At 41.1% G+C, this 15,159-nt stretch overlaps 1 protein-coding gene across 1 annotated transcript; it reads right to left on the minus strand.

Moving 5' to 3' along the window:
- Positions 1–319: 319 nt before the first annotated feature.
- Positions 320–12,483, minus strand: calcrla (calcitonin receptor-like a). The gene is made up of 12 exons (XM_008304186.1): positions 12,353–12,483; positions 10,846–10,999; positions 10,356–10,466; positions 9,130–9,242; positions 8,439–8,530; positions 8,218–8,344; positions 7,470–7,623; positions 7,332–7,392; positions 7,000–7,066; positions 5,978–6,196; positions 5,333–5,374; positions 320–4,734 (listed from the first exon to the last, which is right to left on the minus strand). Exons 1-12 carry the CDS (start codon positions 12,425–12,427, stop codon positions 4,513–4,515), a joined length of 1,437 nt encoding a protein of 478 aa, XP_008302408.1. The 5' UTR covers positions 12,428–12,483; the 3' UTR covers positions 320–4,512.
- Positions 12,484–15,159: the final 2,676 nt, after the last annotated feature.

The raw sequence follows: 15,159 nt of genomic DNA on the forward strand, positions 1-15,159 counted from the left end.
GATGAAGGTGTGCGAGGCCTTAACTGAACCGTGCAGAAAAACCGTCTGCACTGGCGCTTTTGAAGTGAAATTTTGAGTTGTGCTTTTCATTTACTAGAACGTTTAGCATGGGTGTGGTGCTGACATATAAAGCAGTTGTGTATCTCCATCGTGAATGCAGTGAAATCATTCCTGAAAAACACTCTTCAAACATGGAGCGCTTGTAAATGTTTGCTGCGCTTGAAATTTCAACATACTTGGGCTGGACCAGCGTTAGCACGAAATGCAAAGAAAAAAAACAGAAAATGGGGGAAAAAAAAGAAGAGCAGCTGAGGGCGAGTGCTGTGCTATTCTGTATTAGTATGCAGACACACACAAGATAGCAACATTGTCTGTGAAGTCATAAAAAAAGAGACATAGTATGTAAATATAATATATATATATATATATATATGTTCTTCACATCCAGAGAATAAAACAAAACCATTTACATTCAAACAGCAGTGTGGAGTCAACGTGTCAAGACTACCAAAGTTAGATACAGTACAGTATAAACAAAAACTACAGACATTGTCCTCAATGCTTTTGTCATACTTTACAACATTTTTTACCAAAGTGTCACTGGGGACTTCACAAACCCTTTGGAGAGTCATATGAAAACATTTCACACATAAATACACAACTTAAATGATACACAGGATTTACTACATGTGCCAAAAGCCTCTGGCTTTTCCACAATTCTGAAGAAACGATTGTGGCTCCGTAAATGATTATGATGCGTCACTACACGATAAATGACTTTATGAAGACTTTATAATTCTGTCGTTGTACATTAATCACTTAAAGCAGTGAAAGCCATAAATGTAGGTTGTGTAGTTAATGTTTAAACGGAGAAACTGTCCTGCAGATAATGACGGTGTGTGTGATACTGCAGCCTGATCTCACACAACGTGTTTTAATGCTGTGAATATATTTGCGTGTCTTGAAATGAACCCTTTGTCTTAAATATTGGCTATAAGTGAAAATAACGTTTCTCAAAAAGAGGCCACTTTTCACGTTCCGTGTAGAATCAAGTGCTTTAAGTCGTCACAGTTGCGTTGAAGACTGAACATGGAGACATTCAAATGGTATCAAAGATAAACAAGTAGCCGGCAATATAAATGTCGTTTTAACAATTTGTTGGGAGATGATTTTGTTGGACCATGTATGTTAAAATTAACAGATTATCCACCGTACACTCAGAGATACTGTATCCAGAAGAAAATAAACAATACACATTAAAAAATTGAGGCAAATTGAAGGTACATTTTTGTTTTAAACACTCTGAATCGATACAACATGCCCTGTGGAAGGTTGACTGTGAATCTTCACATCTCAGATCGTTTCTGTGCTTTAAAATACAGTCTAATTAGAAAGTGGCAGAATTTAATAAGGACAAGAAATCAGGGCAGACACATACAGTAGCATGTTGGGAGTTCCCCGTTAGTAACCCCGGCCATCCCTTTAAAAAAAAAAAAAAAAAAAGAAGTAGTGGTTGAATGCTTCTGAGTATAATATACTCATAAATACTGTTCATATAAACCATGCACACACGCACTCACACGTTCAACTTGTCCTCTGCAGAAATGTTAGATTTACAAAAAATATTTACATCAACCGATAGTGACTCATGTTCCCAGCATTATGGACAACGTGTTAAAAAGGCTACAAAAAACGAAGAAACAAACAAAAAAAAAAGAAAAAAACATAAAAGTTCTGGGCTTGAATGAGAGGAAAGTGACCAAAAAAAAAGTGCACTAATAATTGACCAGGTCTGGAACATCCTGATGAGCTAAATGCTTTTTAATTAACATTTTATTATCTGTTTATTTTTTGCCCAGGTTTATGTGAGATGTGAAAATCGCATCATGTACTTCTGATTAAGGCTGTGTACAGACTGACATCACACTACTGCGAAACCGGAGGGCTGTGGCAAATAAAACACTGGGTATTCCTTTACAAAATTCAAATCTAACTTATGCCACAATACAGCAGCATCATGTAGAATGCACTCCTTACCTCAGGCTCAGACAGAAAATAAAAACATTTGTCCCCTTAAGCTGAGCAGTCCGATCCAAATGTAGCACATTTTAAATGAAATTTTCCAAAAAAAAGAACAGAAAAAAGGGTGAATTAATGCATGCATATCCATCCACTACTGTAATGCAACTCGCTGGACTTGGTTCTCTGATAAGAAGGTGGAGGTTCTCTAGTCGAGCATCACTGCAGAAGACGAGGGCACAACGAAATCAAAGCAACTGAGAGAGCGTCAGTCAGACCCTAAACAAACAGATATGATATCAAAAGTGAAACTGACGTACAAAATGTGTCATCTTTCCCATGTGATAATAGAAATATAATATTTTCCTCATTGCTTCACACAGATTTCATGTTTTTGCTCTGCTGCCATTTTTCATCTCTTCAGTGTAACTAAAGTTTAGTGGATGTTTAGGTCATACGCCGGATATACATCTCGATTAAGCCCCCTTTTTTTTTTGCACCTTTATTAATGCACTAACTTTTCCAACCTCAAACTAAAAATGCTGTGCCTGTAACCAACCCTCCATACTGGCCTCCTTTAGTAGTAAGACTATTCTGAAAAACGATCTGCAAAAGCGATCAAGCCGATATGAGTCTTCAGCTGTCACTGAACAAGATGGGTCCTTCCCAAAGTTAAAAACATTTTAGAAAATTGTGTCTTCCCTGAAAAAGCACTGGCTAGCTGGCATGAGGATACTTACTTGATTTGGCGAATTATATTAGCTTTGACTAAATATTGGCACTGAACAAGAACCGTCCCCCATTTCTAACAGTGAGTTGTACTACAGTGGATTAAATGCCTGTACGAACAGAAGGTATTATTACATGTATTGTGTTTAAATGTAGTTGAAGATGTTAAGCAATAGTAAACATTTAACATTCAGATAGCAGCAAACGACTATCTGCTGTGTCAAGATATAGTGGAGCGATGGCGTCAGCAGAGAGTGAAGGTTCACGCCCTCCGTGTGTGTTGTCATCTAAGTTCTCCATTTTGACCATCGGTCAAGCTGCACATGCAAGTGAGTCCCTCCCTTTGAAACTGTCGGCCCACCAGGCTGACAGTGACCTCCCTCACTGGATTGGAAAAGCAAAGAACGGTCAAGCGTGTAGCCGCGCCCTTACTCAAGGTGATACCCGCTGGCTTTCAATGCATGTTACAGCTCATGATTGTGGCCGGAGTAGTTTTTGTCGTGTTCACAATCAAAGTGATCGGTGCCTGTTTGTTTTGGTCTGAGACGCTGGTGCTCTCGTGACACATAATGGTTCTGAAGAGGTTGCAGACAGAACCTTCAAACGGATGCACACATGACTGATTCCATGGACTACACCTCATCTATGAAACAACACTCGGCCCTCGCTCACACAAAGCTCTGCATTTTGTAACACTGTGCTGTTTTAGATCTGAACACCTAACATCTCTGTGTATCTAATGAAGGGTACAGGTTGGGTAAAGACAGCAGTGAAAGGGAATGTGATGCGTTTATGTTCAACATAGCCGGGTCTTTAAACTGTTACATTCAAGTGTACTGAGCAGATACTGGAGTACGTATAATATCATGATGGCTTCTCTGTGGTCATAACAAGTTACATTACAAGCTACCATTAACAGATGCACATGTCGGTAAGGATCACTTGAACATGCTCAAACGTCAGCATGACAAAATCTCTACATGTCTAGGTGTGAAGCTAAGGATGTGACTGTAAATAAACTATGCTAGCATAAACACGGAAACAAACGAGAAAAGCTCAGAAAGCTTATGTGTCGCTGGAACAAGTCATATCAGTATTTAAATGACTAACTTCGAAGAAACTGTAGCATGTCAACGCTAATAAATACTGCACGGTATTTATTCTGTTTTCATTTAATAAACACGAATATGATTAGATAAATTAAGTTTAACATATGAAAGATATAATATATAGCTGTAATATATTATTATGCACCTGTTGGACATCCTATCTCTGTTCCGACTCTTTGTTGAAAATAAAAACTAAATGAGGCAGGCAATATTTTCTTGGTTTGGCACTAACCGTGTCAAAAGAATTTACAGTGTAACCAAAGGCTTTTTGTGCACGACGTGACCCCCAAACAGAATAATCAGGCAGTCAGTATTTATCCATTTAAAAATGATTTTTGTCAGGCAGACAGTATTGTGATTATCAGAATGCGTCTTCGTCCAAGTGGAGCAGTTCTGTGGCAAATTGTAGACAAAAACACAGCGCGGGGTTTAGCTGTATCACTTTATAGTCCTGTTAAAGGGCCCGTGTTGGTTGTGATGGAGGTGCCGTCATTTCCTCGGGTGTGCGAGAGCCGTTGGGTGTGCAGTCCTTTTCCTCACTCACATCTTCTGACATTGTATCTACAGGAAGAGGCAGGTTTCCCCGGAGCTCCAAGCATGCTGCGGGTTTTAAGGGTGGTGGTGGGACGGGTAGAGTTCGAGGGGAGTGTCGGTGTCAGGCGAAGGGGCTGTCTGACTTTAAGATGGAGGCGTCTGCGTCATGGCAGCCCTTGCCGTTCATGTGTTCTGTGTGACCGTCGATGCTGTAGCAGCCCTGCACCTCGGTGATGGAGGAAGCTGTGTAGGAGGCTGAGCGCAGGGCGTCCGAGTGGTTTCCTACGCTGCTGCCGAACTGGATTTGATACTGGTTCCAGTGTCGCCTTAGAACTGCTTGAACCTAATCAGAGGAAAGACAGTTTGCATGTTAACGGGGCTGCAAAGGAATCATTGTGATCTTCTCCTGTGACTCCTGGAAAGACATTGGATGTGTTTCCGAAAATATTACCCTTCTTTAAACTGTATCAAATCTTTTATCAAGCTTTTGGACTTCTCGTGGTCTCTTTAAATTCTCTCTAAAACGCTTCGTGATCAAGGATCTGTACACATCCATTTCCTGAGCCGCTGTTCCTGTTGTTAAGACGTAATGATGTCACCGTGTCTTTGAGCCCATAATGAGCTCGGAATCAGGACACACTTTGGCAGCAAATTATATCAGATAGCCGTAAATGCTTCACTATGTGCTAGCTTCCTTTATTCCCGGATCAAAGGGGAGTTATTAAGCGGATCTTGTAAGGCATTCACTTCAAGCAAAAACAAGCTGCGCAGATCAATCACCTGCCTAATCAGTTTACAACCCGTGGCTGTTTGCCAAACAGAATAGTCCTCCGTGAGAAGATGTTGTCTGGGCTGATCACAAAGAGGAAGTATGAAATAGAGCGCGTATGTGTGCATGCATGTCTGAAAGGCATAACAAAAAGGGCATAACCCCGTCTTACTTCTCCATTGAAAAAGCAGAAGATGGTGGCCACAAGTAGACCCTGGAATGGAAAAGGAAACCAAAGTTAAATGACACATATGAGGGAATGGTCTTAAGCAAGCTGTTTGTAGACAACATCTGTAGGGCCAAAGTGCTACGAAGGGGAGAAGCTGAGAGGTCAAACTGAACGCATTTTGAGCTTCAGCCTGTTGCTCAAGACATTTTCTCTGCACTGCCCACGCTGGGCCAGCTCAGGATGATCAGATAACACCTCGTCAACATCCAGCTCATTTCAGCCCCTTTCAGCCCGGATAATTCATGCCTTCCTTCCTGCTGTTCTTTGCCCGGCCTACAACATAAACACCATCCGAGGCTGATGGGAATGTTTGGCTTTTGCTAAAAGCTACAAAAATAAGAAGGTTAAAGTCGATGCAAGGGGTCGCTTTTGTAAAAATAAATGCCACCAAGTTTCATGATGAATTATACACATGTAACAAAGACAACAGGACTTAGCAGCGCATGCGACAGGCAGTAACCTTTGAATACCATTCTAAAAATACACAAGCATTTACACGACATGCCAGTGGAAATGTTTTAGGAAGATGATCACTCAGTAGCATCTCGACCGGACAAAACACCGCTGTCACGCTGACCGCCGTCTCACCTGGTAGTGCATGAGTATGTGCATGATGTAGTCGTATATTTCTGAGGAAACCCGTCCCTCCGGCTTGTAGGGAAGCAGGACGTACTGAATTCCCAGGAGAGGCACCAGGATGAGGGTGGCTCTCACTGCTTTCATGTAGAGACTCGACTCCGCTTGATGGGTCACCTTCAGCTTGGTGATGAGGACTCGCACGATGTTTAGCAGAAAGAACAAATTGACCTAACGGGAGAGGACGTCAGTCAGTCAGTATTACAAGTATTCAAGGTATAAAGAACAGAATGGGGTTTAGTATTTGGACAATAATTACTGCCACCTAATCTGGAACCCTTGATCCTAATTTTATGTAAGTTTTCAATGTGACTGATTCAAGTTTTAATTCATTTAAATTATGAAAATGACAACGAAATGTCACTTTTATGCCATTTGTTTGAGTGTGTCATATTTATTTAGAAGATAAGGCATTGGCTTGTTCAATTCCCTCTTTTTTTTTCTTATGTCTGTTCGCTCTGATGACACTGATACACTTTTTAAGTTAATTGCCCCATAATTCAGTTCTTCAACTCCAAGTCCATGATTACCGAAATACTAGCAAAACCTTTTCTTTGGGGCTTGAAACCTGTGCAAGACATTGTAAAGGCTGTCTGAGGCTGAACATTTAGTGCTGCGAGAGCCCTAAGGGACCAGTTTTCTGTGAAGCATGCCCCACTGTGCTGATTAGGTGAATTCCTAGAAAACAACACAGGCCTGGGGACCAGTGGGTGGATCCTCAGAGGGGCAGATGCATTGATTTCACAAGACAAACACAATTATGCATGCTACGAAGCTGTGTCCTGCTTACAGGCCCCCCCGCAGAGCGCACTCGGAAGAGGACAAAAGCAGCTTATTGTGCTCATTGTGCAATAAAAACAGTGCACCAAGAGAAACATGGAACAAATCAGTGGGTTTATTTTAGCAAATAGACATGTTAAGATTAACTTCATTGTTGCTGATTGGTATCAGGAAACAAGAGTGAGCCGTCTTACCAGGAGAGCTGCGCAGATGGGCCCGTGGATGATGTAGAGTAGCGACGTTTTGGAGCTGATCCAACAGCTACAATGGAGAAGGAAAAGGTTGACACAACAGTATTAATGCGTCGCATGACAGCTGACCCATCATGCAGAGAAATTAATTCGCAATTTGCAACAGTTCAGTGGAGAGAAGCTATAAGGGAGATTTAATGCTTTGTTGAACTGTGCAAGATGCAAATAAACAAGCAGCGCATAACGTTGGACTCCATGAACCATATTTACACAGTATATTCGTCTTATCTGCTTTTCAGTATCACAGCTACGGATAGATTGTAGCGTTTCCTTACTTGTCGTTGTAGTAGTAACTCCGAGCAATGGCGTGTATGGACGCTGGAATGAGAGGAAAGCCTGCAAAAAAAAATTAAGCCAGTTAAACAAAAGATGGCAGCTATAAATGGGTTCATTTCGTTATTCGTCATACGTACCCCAGCCGAGGAGATAATACCACATGAGGTGCTGCTTCTCCGCGAACACGGCCACCACGATGAGAGTGTGCAGATATATTCCCTCACACAGCATCCAGAAGTAATTACAGCCAAACAGGTACAGATGAATAAACTGGGACACTTTGCAGCTTGTCTGGGGAAGAAAAACATGCACATAATAAATGTGGAGGCAGGCTGTACCCAACAGTACAATACTAGAGCAGCATCTTCACTGATGTGCTCTTTATTCCTCTGAACCAAAAAACCTGCCAGTGGGTTTAAAAAAAAATATAACATGTTCTCTTTAGAAAAAAAGATGACCAAAATTGCACCATTTATCAGAGCCACAGACTGTAAAAACTGAAAGAAACATTGGATTTCCATTTGGTTGTCCAGCTACTACTTCTACTAATCATTTGTGATGTGCTCTTAAACACATTTTAAAAAGTAATGACTAAAATTTCCGGTACATGCTTAGTAATTTCCCCAGTGTTGGTGACACATGTGGGAAAAATGTTGTACACGTTGAACGCAGCTGTTTTATTTTTTTTTTTAGGATTTACAGCATTATAACGTCGTCATACTGCACAGAAGACATTTTTAAGTTCTCTAGACGGGTTTAGAAGCTGCTTGGGGCTCATAGGGTTAAAATACTTCCACTAAAGAATTGAGCAAATGAAATAAAGCGAAATCTGTGATAGGATTTTAAAAAAACGAATTAAAATGAATGACAGCAGATCAGACTCACTGGATTCCGCTGCACCAGTTCCTGGTTGTTTGCCACTGCAGTCAGAAAAATGATGGTGATCACAGAGTTGAGAACAAAAGAGAAGAAGAGGTTTTTGTGAAGCGTGATCCTTTGGCAGCTCAAACTCCTGCGAGGAGAGAAAGGTGACGTTACATCACAGCGCTGCTAATCCAGAATAAGAAACGTCTCTCTGTGAAGCGAGATAAGGGACGCTGACTCACTTGAAATGGAAGAATATTCCGAGGGAGATGAAGAGGGAGGTCAGTGACAGCCCATGTCCGATGAGGGCTAAGTAGAAGAGATTCATTGCGGTCTGGAAGGAAACAAGAGACAGGAATTAGATTATGTGGTCTGGTGTGATTATCCGTCTCCTAATGATTGCTCATGTAGTAAGACAACGTATCATTATAGCATCAACATTCAGCTTAATGTTTCCACTAAAATGCTCTCAATGTGGTTCTTTCCATTTGCTGTGGATAATTATAATCTCCAGAGGACCAATGCTATTACTGTAATTGTACATTTTAGCACCGCTACAGAATCATTTAATACATTTCAGCCAAAGCAAGCATGACATTTTCCCTTAGATACACTTTTTAGTGGAGCGTATTTATGAGAGTTTACTGTCAACCCGACTGCAGCCCATCACACTGTGGTTTTAGGGCTAAATAACCACAACCCCCGATCCCACCCAGAAATGAGACATCCTACACTAAGCAGCAGTGCACATAACAGATGTGTAGGGCCAAGGGGCGGAACTAGGATTGACATGCACATTAGTGACCTTTTACTATCTTCTTGTAAATACACAGTAACTGGCCAGACTTGTACTAAAAGTGCAACAGCGCTAATCGTGATTCATTTGTTTAAATATGTGTAAGCATTAACGCCATTTTACGACATGTGACCTACCACTCTGCCTTCATTGGTGTGCTCGTTGCAGCGGGTGTAGTTGGTCCATGTCCTATTGCTCTCAGGATGCAGAAACCAATGACCGCTATCAGTGCAAATCTTTGTGACCATCTCTGTAGGGAAACAAAGGAAGACGATCAGCACAACATGCAAGCTACTAAAACTTTCAGAATATGAAAACCCTTGAAGCGCTATATCCTGATTCTTTGATTGCTTCTTGGCATTCATACATTAAAACCATTGACAGCAGCAGCCTCCCTCACCAGGACAATGTACCTCATCACACCAGGGAAACTGCTCACCTAAGAAACCCTACAAGGAGCCCCAGGTGTTGACCTGATCTCCAAACTCCCCAAATCCCAATCTAATCGATCATCCACAGTCCAACATACCCCAGAGCCATGCATCACAGGACACCCCCAGAGGTCCATTGCCCCAATCGGTCAGAACACTATTGGCATCACTAAGAAGACCTTTGCAATGTTCGGCAGGTGGTTTTAAGGTAACGGAGGTAGAAGGTAAATGGCTCCGTGGTTTTTGAAAAAAAGGTGAATGGTTGTTACACAAAGCTCCACCAAGTTAAAAACATTAAAGAAATAAACACAATGATACACGAAACAAACTGAAAACAGCCATCAAAGATTGCACTCTATCATACAACTGACTATCCTGTTGAGGGATGTGCTCCGCTAAAAATTTGCATCAGAATCCGTGAGAAATGCTGTAATGCATTTACACCACTGCACACATGGAAGCACATTGTCCTGAAAAGCTTGCATCATAAACACAAAGAGCTTTACTCTGTCATTTTTCGGGCGCTTTAAAGATTATAAATGCTCCTGTCTATCCTCTCACAAGCACGAACCCCTAAGCTTTTATGGCTGTTTGTTGTAATTGGTTTGTATGTTGTGCCTGAGCTCAGGGCCCGGTCCTCGCCCAGCTAAATGAAAGGGGATTTTTATTAGGTTAGTTTATTTGTCACGGGGAGTACCACTCAACCTGTGAGTTTAGTTTTATAATGCCTTCTGTGGTTCTTTAACCTTGATGATACCAGATGATCTCAGTTTGTGTTCGGCCAAGCTGAGGTTTTCTGAGGCAAAAGCTTGCGAACTATACGTGAGGATTTGACCCACATTTGGGGCTAAAATTCAGGATATCGCTTCAATTCTGTCAAACTTTTGCAACTGGACCAAGTGTGTTTGGCAACTACTAGATGCAAAGCTCACCCGAAGGATCAAAATCCTGGAAGTAGTCCGGGCAGTGCTGCTCGGATATAACCCCAGCCCTGGTGTCATCCCAGCACAGCCAGCCATCCCAGGTTCGGTTACACATGGGCTCTGAAACCGAAGAGAAATGTTCGAGCCAAATGATTCAGTCAGTCTTTAAAGTCAGGATGATGCAAAAGAGAAGAGTCAGTGTTCAGTGTTTCCGCACTGTTATTTTAATCGCTTCAGTTCTTTCTAGCAGAACACTTGAGTATCAGACATTTTGTTCTTTACATTGTGACTCCAACAGTCACTACATACTTATTCTACGAGTTCTGAAATGTCAGAAAATCTTTACTTGATTTCACTTCAAAAACTTTCCAACTAAAATTTTGCTTTTTGCTCAGAACAGAAAACGTCTGGTAGAATCTTCCCAATTGTGTCTGAAGCTTATTTCCTGTGCTTTCAAGACTGGTACAGAAGGTTCAGAAAGATGAAACATCGCTGCTACCTTGTCTGCTGTGGATATTGTCCTTCATTATCTTTTGATAGCACTCAAACTGTGCCGTAACTATCTTGTTCCTTGTGAGTCCCATGTCGTGGTAGACATTGGTTGGATGTTGCTGATGGGTTTCGTTCACCCCCATGCTTGCCTTCACCAAAAACTGCAAGAAAGGAAAGACAAGGTGTATAAATCTTTTCAGTCAGGCAATAATATTCCTGAGACATCCTGGAAAAAGTAAATGATGCATTGGACAGGTTATAGTGTTTAATACGGTCTCTGTGGTAGCTGAAGAAGACGTTTAAAGACCTTAAACCCTAAACTTATTTTTAAAAAAAGAAAACTTTGATTTAATTTTTTTTTTTTTTTTTTAATATTTGGGGTTTTACTATTCTACTCCTGTTACATTTTATTAAAGGGCGAGAAAACCAAACATGAGTAATAACACAAGTATCCCAAGTCAGTGTTCTGTCTGAGCCCATTTTTGGTTGAGGAATGTGGATTCAGTGAGGAAATATTCGGGTAAAATAGTCATCATATCCTACCTAATGCTGGAAAAGGGAATTTGACATACGCAAGGTTTCATGGAAAATATGACATCTATGCAGAAAAGTTGCCAACCAGACATCGAGCAGCAGATACTAAACCGAAGCAGCTTTTTCTTCCTTTAAAGAGCAACATGTGGGTTGAATTTTTTTTTTCTTACAAAACATATGTGGGTAAGGGATGATCATTTGAAAAGCTGAGGCATTTTTTTTTAAACATGGTTTACACAAGTAAAGGGAAGAAATTCAGATGAAACACTGCTCTTATATTCATTCATGTGTCACACTGTGGAAGCGCTTTGTGCAATAGTAGGTGGTAGCGAGTCTGAGCTTGTGGAATTTGTCAAGTTGGTCTTTCTTTGGTAGTTTTTCCATTGGATTTCCTGATTTTTCAACACCGTGCATTGTTGTGCGCCATGAAGGCACTTTATGTTAGACAAGTGACACGTGACTGAGCAGCTGATCCTCACAGATTACTTTTATTAAGTATCATTACACCAGTATTTCCCAATGCATGATAGCTAACTTTACAGTACTGTGATGTGAGGGCAGCATTAGCAGTTCTCTACTGGTTGTTCTTGCATCACAAATTCATTTCTTTATGATGGACATAATATCCCCAAATCCTTGTGAGTAATCGGGATTTCCAAGAGCCAAAACTACTGTTAGGGTCCATATTTCTCATTGATAAGCTGGACCTTTTGTGACATCCTCACTACATATTTTTTTCCCGACACATTATTTCATGTAGGTCACCGACCTGCAAGTTGCTTTTTGAAACAATAAAATGTTAAATCAAGCAATAACCAAATAGTAGAGGCAGCATTTGTGATGTTTCGATACTGTACACTGGCAAGAATAAATGTGCTTTCTAAGTTTTCTCTTGCAGACACAACAAAGTTTCATGTAATACATCCACACATGAAAGAACAGTTTATCTCGTGCATATGTGTGTGTGTGGACTGTCCTACCGTTGTTAGATTACACAGCAGTAAAAGCGCCACCATCCAACTCTGTCCAAAGCCATCCAGCTTCCCCTCAGCCATGTCAGAGCTGGATGAAGATCTACCAGCTGCAGATCTGGAAGAAGAAGAAGGAGAATAAACAATTAAGTACAGCCATCATTGGAGAAATAAAATCTGCTTACACAGGCCACGTCACACACTCCTTATCTCTCCATGTCGGTAGATGTTTTGAACTACTGTATTTGCTGTGACTGTTAGTTCAGCTGGCAAGAAGAACCACTGAAACCTCGGCTGAACAGCATACATGTAATGATTTATCTGCAACACACCCACAGATTTTTGGCTCAACCGAACTAACAGGTGCATGTCGACATTTGAACTACAAGAAAATGCAGGGTAGAAAAACTGATAACCATTAGCATCCCTAATGTGCAAATATTGACAGTAAAGTGAGGAATAAAGTGGCCTTTATTGGGACATGTGGTTCCAAGGCCATTCTGGGCTATTTTGATTCTCTATTTGTTAGCTGTTTTTGGACCGTTCTTATTTCTCGAATCCAAAACTATGACGTCAGCGATTCTTGGCCTCGACGACCTACATGTTCAAAATACTTTTAACGTGAGAGACCAGAAACTGTTGATTGTGTCACCGGAAACTTTCTCCAAAGTAGCAAGAACAGGCAGCATGCATGGCATGATCTGATCTGTTGTAATCCTGACTCTTACTGTAATCATCCCAACAATCCTCATGTACCATACGACTGTCCATTTACAGACAACATAGCATGCCATCGCTCTACATGTTACGTCAGTTTGGACTTAATGCTCCCACGATGTAACGTTTCAACTGTGTGATCCAAAAACGACACAGCTGAAAAAATAAGCAGCTGGAATCACCCCAGCAAAACTGCATCAACCCCCAGGATATTCCACTTCCCTGCAGAAGTCCTGTCCAGCTACGCTTAGACTTATATTCTTTCTGCTGCTGTGCACTCTAGAAATTTTTAACTATGTTCAACTGACAAACTTTTAATTGAGTGGTGGGAATCGGTCCCTTGAATGACTTTTTAGAGTGTGTGTTTTGGAAGCCACATCCCCTTGCACCCCGTCGTAAATTCTGAAACGTGACAGCAGTTGTAAACGAGTTAGTGGCTGTGTTACACATTTTACTTTTAAAGGTGATGCTTCCGAGTCATCAAAGCAGAATCCCAGAGGGTTGCTTAGAGCAAAGCTGGCAGGCCACTGGGAATTTCATGTCAGGCTGCTGCATCGCAGATGAGACAAAATTCAAATGGAAACATCTCCCTGAGGTTATACAAATTTGCCTTGCAAAGTGATGGTTTTACTGATGCTCAGGTGGCTTTGGATAGTTAAAACAGCTAATGTTCAACTAACCCATCGCTCTAGCTGCTTTTGCATCTGTTATTTTTCGCATCCTGTTCATGAGTTTTCTCCCAGCACCCACAGTAACCAGAAACAGGTTGTTAGCATTGTTAGAATACCTGCTATGAAGGATTAGACTAGGCTGTTGTGGCTTTCAGTGTGAAACTACAAGCATTTTTATTGCTTGCAGCCGAGGAACAAAAAGACACAGAATGGATGCGACAGAGAGAGAACCTGAACCCAGAATGAGGTTTAGGGCATGCAGGAGTGGATTACATCTCATTCACAAGTGAAATTTAATAACGTCTTTTATACCTCAGGAACTAGGTCATCACTTATAGTTGCAGCATCTAAAGTCTAATTAAATTTGGTGGAATGAAACGGCTAAAACAACACTGGAACAGGGAAATGTGAAGAAAAGGTGAACTTTTACGAAGCAGGGCATGTCACTGTAAACACACACATTTTAATTTTCTATCACTGATGATGAAATGTAATTTGTACAGCCTGTGACCGCTCAGAATGTGAGTCTGCTAACAGAAACTGTTTGAGTTGGAAATGCAAACAGAAGTGGAAGTGATGCTGCAGTGTTTCCCTCCACAGTCAGACACTGTTGTAAGACGCTGTCGACAAAGTACCTGTTCTCTGGTCAATGTCACCCTTTTTGCAGCGACAATATTTCAGTACAACAGAGCTTGCTTTTTTATTTTTTTTTGCAACCAAATCTTCCCTTTCAATGATTATGTCCTGCTCATTTTGCTGTCCTCGTGTGGAGTTATGGGAAAGTTATGAACTATCTGATAGACCTTTCTGGTAGATTAGTCATGGAAAATGAGTGTGTGTGCAAGTTTCAAGCAGCAAAACAGTTCAAACCTGATGTTCATTTGCCTTCCTTCACATTGCACTACCTGCGATGTGACTGTTGCACATGTGTACATCGCGATGTTGCATCAGTAGTAAACCTAGAAAGCTGCTGCTCTTCTAAACAGGAAAAATGTCTATATATAGGCTCATGTGCTTCCTGAAATCTGGGAACCTCTTTTAAAACAGATACTCATCTGATTTAAAACTTGTTTTAAATTGAAAATAAACAGCACACCAAATACTACATATTAACACAGTTTTGTTGCTACAAATTATGAAAATGTTGCAGCTTCAACTCTGCAAAAAGCTTGAATATTCGCTGTTTTGTTCGCAAAACACTGAGAAAAATTCGCTACAGTCTAAGAACGTGTTAAAAAATAAATGAAGTGACAAAGCAGGGGGCCATCCGTCAGTACATCAGAGAGGGATTTGACCCACTTAACTCTCCCAGGTCTCCTGAAGTCTGCTCAGAGTTAAAGCAGCATTACACTGGGGAGAGGAAGGGAGGAGGAGGGGCTTACTGAAACTGGGATTGTAAAACATTATGGTGATGTGCAAATTAGAAAC

Source organism: Stegastes partitus, unplaced genomic scaffold, assembly GCF_000690725.1.
Source record: "Stegastes partitus isolate 25-593 unplaced genomic scaffold, Stegastes_partitus-1.0.2 Scaffold2156, whole genome shotgun sequence".
Taxonomy (NCBI): Eukaryota; Metazoa; Chordata; class Actinopteri; family Pomacentridae; genus Stegastes; species Stegastes partitus.

What these genes read in the sequence shown, in the direction of transcription:
- calcrla (XM_008304186.1), bottom strand. Translation starts at nt 12,427, where the DNA reads ATGGCTGAGGGGAAGCTGGATGGCTTTGGACAGAGTTGGATGGTGGCG. An exon ending in ACACCAATGAAGGCAGAGTG is followed by an intron (nt 8,531 to 9,129) that starts GTAGGTCACATG and finishes GTTTCCTTCCAG; the next exon opens with ACCGCAATGAATCTCTTCTA. An exon ending in GTATTATCTCCTCGGCTGGG is followed by an intron (nt 7,393 to 7,469) that starts GTACGTATGACG and finishes TTTTTTTTGCAG; the next exon opens with GCTTTCCTCTCATTCCAGCG.